General features: G+C 40.8%; 1 protein-coding gene across 1 annotated transcript; it reads right to left on the bottom strand.

Annotated features, from left to right (window-relative positions):
* Positions 1 to 489: 489 nt before the first annotated feature.
* PATE3 (prostate and testis expressed 3) lies at positions 490 to 3336 on the bottom strand. Its single transcript, XM_047070930.1, has 3 exons — positions 3288 to 3336; positions 1119 to 1241; positions 490 to 614 (listed from the first exon to the last, which is right to left on the bottom strand). The coding sequence occupies exons 1-3, from the start codon at positions 3334 to 3336 to the stop codon at positions 490 to 492; spliced, it is 297 nt and encodes a 98-aa protein (XP_046926886.1).
* Positions 3337 to 8682: the final 5346 nt, after the last annotated feature.

Here is an 8682-nt window from a genome sequence, read left to right as displayed (position 1 = left end):
CATGACTGGGTTTGAAGTGAACACTGTCCACTTGGAAAATAAGATTGTGTCTGTAGAGGAAAATCTCAAGTGTCCACCATCCATTTTGCTGCTATTTCTGCTTAATTATAGTAATGACAAAAATGGGAGTTTAAGACAAAAGTATTTGTGAATGTTCAGCTGAAGTGCTTCTAGCCCACCTCAACTATCTTAGCTGATCATAGGGTTTGGGAACAGTCTTGTTTTAAATTTCGCTGTACAGAGCCTCTTGGGACAGGATTCTTGAGTATAGAAATGCCAATCCCTGTCATGGGAGAGGTCTGTTGTTCAGAAACATCATCCTCTGACTGAGATAGAAACCGAGCTGGAGGTGCCAGGAAGGGTGACACTGAATTAAAGAGACAGCTGGGGTACTTACAAGACAGACAAGGCAAAAAAGCAAGGGCAGGCAGGGTATGAAGGGTGAGAAACATCAACACTTCAGAGTGAGGCCTCGGGAGGGCAAATATCTTAGATTTCGATGTTACAATAATTGTATCTGCAACATTTATGAACATAAGTCCGATTGTGGAAATCAAATGTCAAGTCTCTGCAGAATTTCTGACACACCATATATGATAACTGCAGAATGTTATCTGTAATAAGAAAGAACATAGAAAATAAGTCAGTGATCTAAGTTTTCTAAAGACAAGTCAAACCAGGCACTATTCCTGCCCGTGGAAATTTAATTAGGCATCAGGGTGGGTTTAGGGATGGCTTCACAGCGTATCAGTACCATGAGGACTGAGGCAGGGAGATGTAGAAACCACCGGCCCCCTTCATGTTCGTTCGCCTGAGGTCCCTACAACTCTATATAGCTGTTTCATTTCCTTTCCTGGTAGTTAGCAACTAGTGCTTTAGTGTCTTCAGAGTTAGAATCTGGTCCATTTCGTTGGGAATATAGGGCCCCCGTCTTCTTCCTCCTGTCTCATTTCCCCCAATCCTCTTCTGTCTGCACGCACAGGGACCTGAGCTCAGAGGCATTCTGCTCGTCGGTTCCTCTCCTAGACGGGCCGTAGTCTGAGATACAAAATCGCTGAAGTGCTCTCCTAAGAATTTTCTAAGATTTTCACGGTACCTCTACTGGCCCTCTAACTTACCCTGGAAGATCTTTAAAGACATGCACGACTCAAACGTCTGAGCAATACAGGAACCAAAGCCTCTTCTACAGCGATCTGTCCGTGTGCGAAGGTGGCACGTTACGCACTTCAGAGGTGTCACTGCTGGAGAGTGTAGAGCTGGTGTCAGACCAGGGACACTTTGGAAGGAGCTGGAATTATCTAGACCTGATTGTGGAGGGTGGAGGAGTAGGGGTGACGGGGGTGGGGGCGGTGGATGAGGAGCTGGTGGTGGGTAGAATAGCAGGTAGTAAGCAGTTGGAGCTCTCACCAACTTCGTATCACAGAGAAATGCGATTTTGAGTATAAAAGGATTCTTCCGATCCCTGTTTTAGCCGTTTTAACCTAGGTAACTCAGAGCAAAGATTTAGCCCCCATGACTTTGGTTTTTCCAGCTTTAAAACGGTTCTATTAATGATGGCCTGGCCAACTTGGCAGCACTGTAGATAGGTGGGAGTGTAATAATGAGGGTGAATGCTTTAAACTATTTTACCCAAGGGGCGCCTGGGTGGCTCAGTCGGTTGAGCGTCCGACTTCCGCTCAGGTCATGATCTCTCAGTTCGTGGGTTCGAGCCCCATGTCGGGCCATGTGCTGACAGAGCCTGGAGCCCGTTTCAGATTCTGTGTTTCCCTCTCTCTCTCTGCCCCTCTCCCGCCCACACTCTGTCTCTGTGTCTCTCTGTCTCTCTCTCTCTCTCAAAAGTAAACATTTTTAAAAAATAAAAAAATAAAATATTTTACCCAAGCTAGGTTACTAACATTCGCCACTTAGATATTATGAGGTAATATACTCTGTAATTTTGAACTTTGAATTGAATGTATGTAAAGTCCTCATGAATTACAACATATTAGTTACACTTCCCATGGTATTGTGGGATAACCTAATCAGAAATACAGGTTTAATAAAACAAACAGAAAACCTCTCCCTGGTGCACCTAGGTGAGAAAGGAAAGTAGCATTTATTGAGCATCTGATTTGGGCCATGCTTTCTCACTTTGCATCTGATTTAATCATCACAAGAGACTCGTAAGTAAGTATTTCCCCATTTCTCAGATGAGTAACCAAAGGTACAGAGATTTTAAAACAGCAATTTTTGGGGCGCCTGGGTGGCGCAGTCGGTTAAGCGTCCGACTTCAGTCAGGTCACGATCTCGCACTCCGTGAGTTCGAGCCCCGCGTCAGGCTCTGGGCTGATGGCTCAGAGCCTGTTTCCCATTCTGTGTCTCCCTCTCTCTCTCTGCCCCTCCCCGGTTCATGCTCTGTCTCTCTCTGTCCCAAAAATAAATAAACGTTGAAAAAAAAAAACCAGCAATTTTTTAAAAAATTTTAGTGAGAAATAATTGTTCTTGTTTTATTTTTTAATATAATTTATTGACAAATTGGTTTCCATACAACACCCAGTGCTCATCCCAACAAGTGACCTCCTCAACGCCCATCACCCACTTTCCTTTCTCCCCCACCCCCCATCAATCCACAGTTTGTTCTCAGTACCCAAGAGTCTCTTATGATTTGCCTCCCTCCCTCTCTGTAACTTTTTTTCCCCTTCCCCTCCCCCATGGTCTTCTGTTAAGTTTCTCAAGATCCACTTATCAGTGAAAACATATGGTGTCTGTCTTTCTCTGACTGACTTATTTCACTTAGCATAATACCTTCCTGTTCCATCCATGTTAAGACAGCAATTTAAAAATTCTGGTTCTAGAGCATCCAGTATTTCCTCTCCTATAATCACTTGTTTTCATATAAACTCCCTGATAAGGGTATCAAAAGTCACTGTCTAAAACAAACTACAAAATTATTCATTATAGACTGACCAGCTGTCACAGCAAATGGGATACAGATTTATGAATGGAAAGGATGACCTAAGGAAAATCTTGCTAGGATTTTAGATTATGGGGAATGGTAGGGACAGAATGGGGAAAGAGTAGGAAGGGGCAGCCATAGAGGCTTGAGCCCCTGGTGAGGAATGGCAGAATGTTGAAAAGGTCAGAAAAGTTGGCCCGTAAGGCAGAAGGAGCATTCTGAAGAATGGCTTCCCCTCCCTTATAAACGTGGTCAAGGCTCAGCCCTCCATGGATACCTCCTGTACATGTAGAGTTTCCAAGGGCTCCTGAGATCCTGCCTCTGGAGCCCACTTCCCAGGTCTGTGACTCACCTACAATGAAGCAGAAAAGAAAGGAGACTATCAAGAAATGTTTGTCCATCCTGAACCAGAAGTCTTCTGTACAGGAGGAAAAGAAGCCAGGAACTGCAAGAACAGCTCTTTAGGCTATAGGGAGGAAACCTTCTTCTTCACAGGGCAGGGATTATTCATGCCTAAGGGAAACCAATCACACAAGCTTTTCTCTGGAAGCTCAAGTTCATTCTCTCTCTATCCCATAGCAAAGCATAAAGATAATTAGTAAATTTGGGGGTTTACATTAAGCTAACTTGGTTTTTTAATTATAATCTTTAGCACAGCAATTATTGTTATAGTTACTACATTATCATTCTTATTCTAATTTTACAGAGAGGGAAACTGGGGCTTGGTGAGGTCCAGTATCTTACCCATGATTACATATCTAGTGGAGGCCACACTTTCAACCACCTTGATTCAATGCCTCTTGGAGATTTATTCATACAATCAATGAATAAGTATTATTGAGAACTTTGGTGTTCCAGGTACAGTTCTGTGTGTGCACGTAGAGCAATGTATAAGTAAGAAAAGATCACGTAGCTCCTCACCCAATGGGGAAGAAACAGGAGAATGAAAGAGAAAAAGATGTATAATCTATGACCAAGCTGGGCCTTCAACCTAGAACTTCTGATTCTCAGCCCAGAACGACTTCACCTTAGCAGAAATCTGTCCTCCACAGTCAGGGACTATTTACTCTGTAGGGCTGGGAGATTCTTGCTAGAATTACCACACAACATGATCTTTACCAAATTTATATTGTGAACTGGCTCGTTTTTCTATGGTTTAGGTATCTATCTCTACAAAAGTTAACTCAGTTAAGGCTCACCATGGGTAAAGCACTGGAAACCATGACTAACCCTGGCATTCCAAGTCTGCTTAACCTGTGTCAGTGAGCTGATGGCACCTTGGCAAGAGGTATTGGGAATCTTCCATGCAGAGCTAATTTAAGGACATATTCTTGCTTGTAGGAACAATACGCTCATTAAAACATATCAAGTATGACATTTTTAGATATCAGGTGAAGATTGGGTGACATGAAGTCTTACGTCAAATGCCACAAAAGTTACAATGTTCTTTTTCTATGACCAGAGTGTGGAGCCGATCATTGCCCAAGAAGAGAAACATGAGGGAATTCGTTTCTTCGAAAAGAATTGATTCTAGAATGAAAAGCCAGATTGTGAAGTCTTGAGTCTAGTTTTCTATTCTGCCATATTTCAGGAGGGCATCTTAGAAACTGGATGGCATTTTTTTCAGGACTTTTCAAAGGCTTATCAAGAAGGCAAAGCCCTGAGCCTTTGGTGCTTGGGTTTACAAGGCTATCAGGGCATTTCATTTGTCACCTATTTTCTCTGATTTATCTGTTTAAAGAGAATGAGTCTAAAACCATAGCAAATGAAGTAAAGAACATTCCAGGTTAAACTGCAGTTGGTTTTCAGTGTCTACTCTTCTTTCAAGGTTCTCCTTGGCAGATGCTTTCTGAAAGGCCCATTGAGTTTTGAATCTCCTTTCTGCTGGATTATTTCTAGTTAAGATTGTGAAGTTTTGCAATTCTACCCAAACATTGGGTACCTGACTTACTCCTCATCCTCCCCCAGAACCTTACCCATCAAGTTTTTTCTTGGAAACAATTTCCTTCTTCATTTAGCATGGCATAGGAAAGTATTAGAACCTACTAGAGGCTGTGTGGTATGATGGAAAAAGAGGATTTTCCTGGGAGCCTGAGACTTTTGGTTGATTACTATGTAATTCATGGCATCTTTAGCAAGCCATTTATCTGTGATTTTTAGACTTCAACAATTCTATGGTCCTTTATGACTTTAACATTCCATGGTTTCATAATGTAAATCATGAATATGGATACTAAGATCTGTTATTTTGACCTAGCATTTTGCCTGGCACATGGTGATGTGCTGAGTATATGATGGATAAATCTCACATGATACCACTATCCACAATCCCACTGATACAGAGTCCCAGATTAATGCACCCCATGGCAAGAAGGCCATCTACTCAGCCTAGATGCCATTTGTCCTGCTCTGATGAGACAGCAGAACATTGTGTCCTCATATTCATTCTTGGCTTCAGGGTTGGTAACTGAAATCTTGGTGATACCACAGATGAGCAACCCTCTTAATCTAGCTTCTAAATGCTGCCCTTTTGTTTTTTGGAGGGAACGGACATAGAATCAGAAGTCAGGCTGCTTTGTTCCTTGGCTTCCAGGGGAAGTAATGGCTTTTCAGAGTGTATATAGAGTGTGAAATAATGATCTTTAAAAAGTGTGGTGGAGAGGAGCCTGTTTGGAGGGCCTAGGGAAATCACCCTCTTCTTCCAATTGCTGGTGATAAGAGAGGTGAAGGAGAGAAGAACAAAACCAACATTTATTGAGTGCTTGCTGTGTGGCACACATGGGGCCAGCCACTTCTACTTGCATCGTTTCATGGAGCCCTCACAACACCCTGGTGGTGAAGCGTCCATGAAGCAGCCCGGCTGAGGTTCAAGCATAGATCAGTGTCACTAACATTCTCTTTGTTCACAATATTGCTGTTAATATAATGTTTTAGATGAAAAGTCCTGATGGTAATGAAAAGTTCCAAAAAACCCTTTCAGGACTGTTTATGGACTGAATTTATGCAGGTGTGGTAACAGATTTTTGTTAGCACCTTATCTTGGTTCCTGAGCAAAATTTATTAATATGGGGTTTAGTGGCCTCTTAGTTTCATGAGGTCCATGAACCTTGCTAGAAAATTTTAAATTTTTCACTAACCTCTTGTCGGGGAGCAAGAATTGCTGTCCCCTTCAAGATCCTTCTAGCCAGACTGAGAATCAAATTGACATGAGACAGATTAACAGGAGAAAATCAAATTTAATAGCATATCTATGGCGGATCCACACAGACATAGAATATATATATATATATATATATATATATATATATCCCCAAACTAAGGAAAAGGGGGCAAGGGTCTGGGACCTCAGAGGATAGGAATGCAATTTATGGGAAGATTTAAAAAAAGAGTAAATATTTGGTAAACAAGTATTTGCTGGGCCACTCCGAAACAGTGGGACATGGAGAACTAGGTTCCTCCCATCTACCATACCTAGCTCTTACCATGTTGGAGTTTTATCTACGGGTGATAGCTCTCTTCCTGGAGCAGGTCCTCCATCTAAATTCTTTCAAGAGGTTGAGGGGTGCTTTTCCTGAATCTGCTGGCTTTTGATTGATTGCTTTTTAACTCAAAATAATTTTCATGCCAAAGTGGTCCATCTTGGGGCCTCCCGCTCTTGGCTACACTCTAAAGGGTATCAATCACTCCCTTCCATATTCAATGTTGGCAACAAACTACAAAACGTTAGCAGTGCCTAAGATTTTGTTCCTAATAGAAGTAAGTGAAAAAACAGGAATCAGATGTCTTCATTTGCATCTTTGAACTTACTAGGACACAAAGGTCACAGTGGTTGTATGTGTGTGTGTGTGTGTGTGTGTGTGTGTGTGTGTAAATGTTCTTGTGAATGCAGATAGAGTAAAAGTGCATCTCACTTCTGTCTTTCCAGAAACTATATCTTAGAATTTGGAATTTTTCCTAATAAGAAAGCTCAGTTGGAAAGAATTGGCGTGTTTCTAAACGTAGTTGTGCCATTTTACAAAACCCTTTTCTTGGGGCTTCTGCACATTTTCTTACCAGCCTGCTGAATAAATAGAAGCTCCACTTATATCGGATAAACTTTGGTGAACCATGTCGGCACTGATTCGTGGACTGCAACGAAGGAAAAAACTCTGTCATCCATTTTCTTTGTCCAACAGTTCCTATTTCTTTAAAACCTTGAAGCAGCCACTGAGGAATTGGCACTTATGCCACACCCCTTCATTTTACAATGGGATGAAACTAAAGCCACCTTCAGTGTTGCCAAGCTTCCCATTTCCTTCTGGTTTTGCTTGCTCTGCGCATGCTGAAGCCATCGAAGAATTCTTACATCATGAGTCTCCCCTGGGAAGTGTAAAAGTCAACGACTTTTTGTCAATAGGTAAAAAAGGTGGTTTTATCATGCAGAACTTTGAGGGAAGCAAAAGCTTCCTGTCTCTTTCTGCAGACGGAAGGAAACTCCTGCAATGCTGGGTGGGTGTCTGGTTTTCCTCGCCTCCTAGCTACTCACTTGTTTTGTGACAGACATGCACTGACAAAAGACTATTCAAACAACTCTAAAAGAAATTCTGTCATCAGCCAAAAGAGCCATCGACTTTATCCAAAGTAATTTTCTAAATCATCACATTTTAAAAATGCCTTTGCAGGGAATAAGAAAATCTTCTCTGTCACCACCGAAGTTCTCTGGCTTTCAAAGGGGCAAACTTTAGTACCGATTTTGATAAGTTTTATTTGTTTGTTTACTTTTTAAAGAAAAAGCAAACCTACTCTTGAAACAATTTGAAAAAGAGGACTTTATTCATGGTCTGGCTCACCTAAAAGATACTTTTAACCATCCGAATGAGATAAAAATTTGCACTCAAGGTTCTGTATTTATCGTTAAGGTGTTACTGAAAAATTAAAGATTTCTTGGCTGAATTGCCGATATTAAAGAAGAAGGTAGAGGTCGATATCCTTGCAAATTTATGTTCTTTTCCCCCAACTTTATTCAGATATAATTAACATATAGCTTTGTGTAACTTAGCAACTTTCAAGAAATGTAGCACAAGACTGTGACTTGTAATCGCAATGCTGTGCATTAAATTCCTAGAACTTACTCATTTTCCAACTGTAAGTTTGTACTCATTGGCCAACATCTCCCTCTCACCCTCTTGCAAATGTTTAAGTGCTGTGGGAAAAGCTTTAGCAGGATGGAATTGAAATACAAAATTTGTTGTCAATTTATTTGGCTCTTTTCGTGTGCTTCATTAGTAAACAGATTGAACATCTGTTCAAATCTTTTGTCCCTTTCATTAATATTTTCCCAGAGTTATTGATACATGCTTGACATATAACATTGTGTAAGTTCAAATTATTAATAATGTTTATTATTATTGTTTTTAAAATCTGTAGAATAAGTAGTGTTATCCTGTTTTATTCCATATTTTGTTAGGAAATGGTCCCTCTATTTCTATTTTCTGGAAGAGATGGTAGAGAATCTGTATAATTTCTTCCTTAAGTTTTTGGTAGAATTCACCAGTGAACCTATGGAGGGTACAGGGTGGGGGGGGGGCTCTCTATTTTGGGAGGTTATTAACTATTTAAATTTTTTTAATTAAAAATTTTTTTAGATTTACATCCAAGTTATTTAACATATAGTGTAATAATGATTTCTAGAATAGAATCTCGTGATTCATCACTTACATATAATACCTAGTGCTCATCCCAACAAGTGCCCTCCTTAATGCCCCTTG

Source organism: Lynx rufus, unplaced genomic scaffold (assembly GCF_022079265.1).
Source record: "Lynx rufus isolate CCGP_SWC_20201006 ecotype Redwood Valley unplaced genomic scaffold, mLynRuf1.p SCAF_9, whole genome shotgun sequence".
In the NCBI taxonomy this organism is placed as follows: domain Eukaryota; kingdom Metazoa; phylum Chordata; class Mammalia; order Carnivora; family Felidae; genus Lynx; species Lynx rufus.
The sequence above is the reverse complement of the archived record's forward strand: the minus strand, read 5'-3'. Positions and strand labels throughout refer to the sequence as shown.

Coding starts and splice junctions, on each gene's coding strand:
- PATE3 (XM_047070930.1), bottom strand. CDS start 3,336: ATGGACAAACATTTCTTGATAGTCTCCTTTCTTTTCTGCTTCATTGTA. Junction 1,242..3,287: donor TCTTTTCTGCTTCATTGTAG/GTGAGTCACAGA, acceptor TACACTCTCCAG/CAGTGACACCTCTGAAGTGC. Junction 615..1,118: donor GTCTTTAAAGATCTTCCAGG/GTAAGTTAGAGG, acceptor TTCTTATTACAG/ATAACATTCTGCAGTTATCA.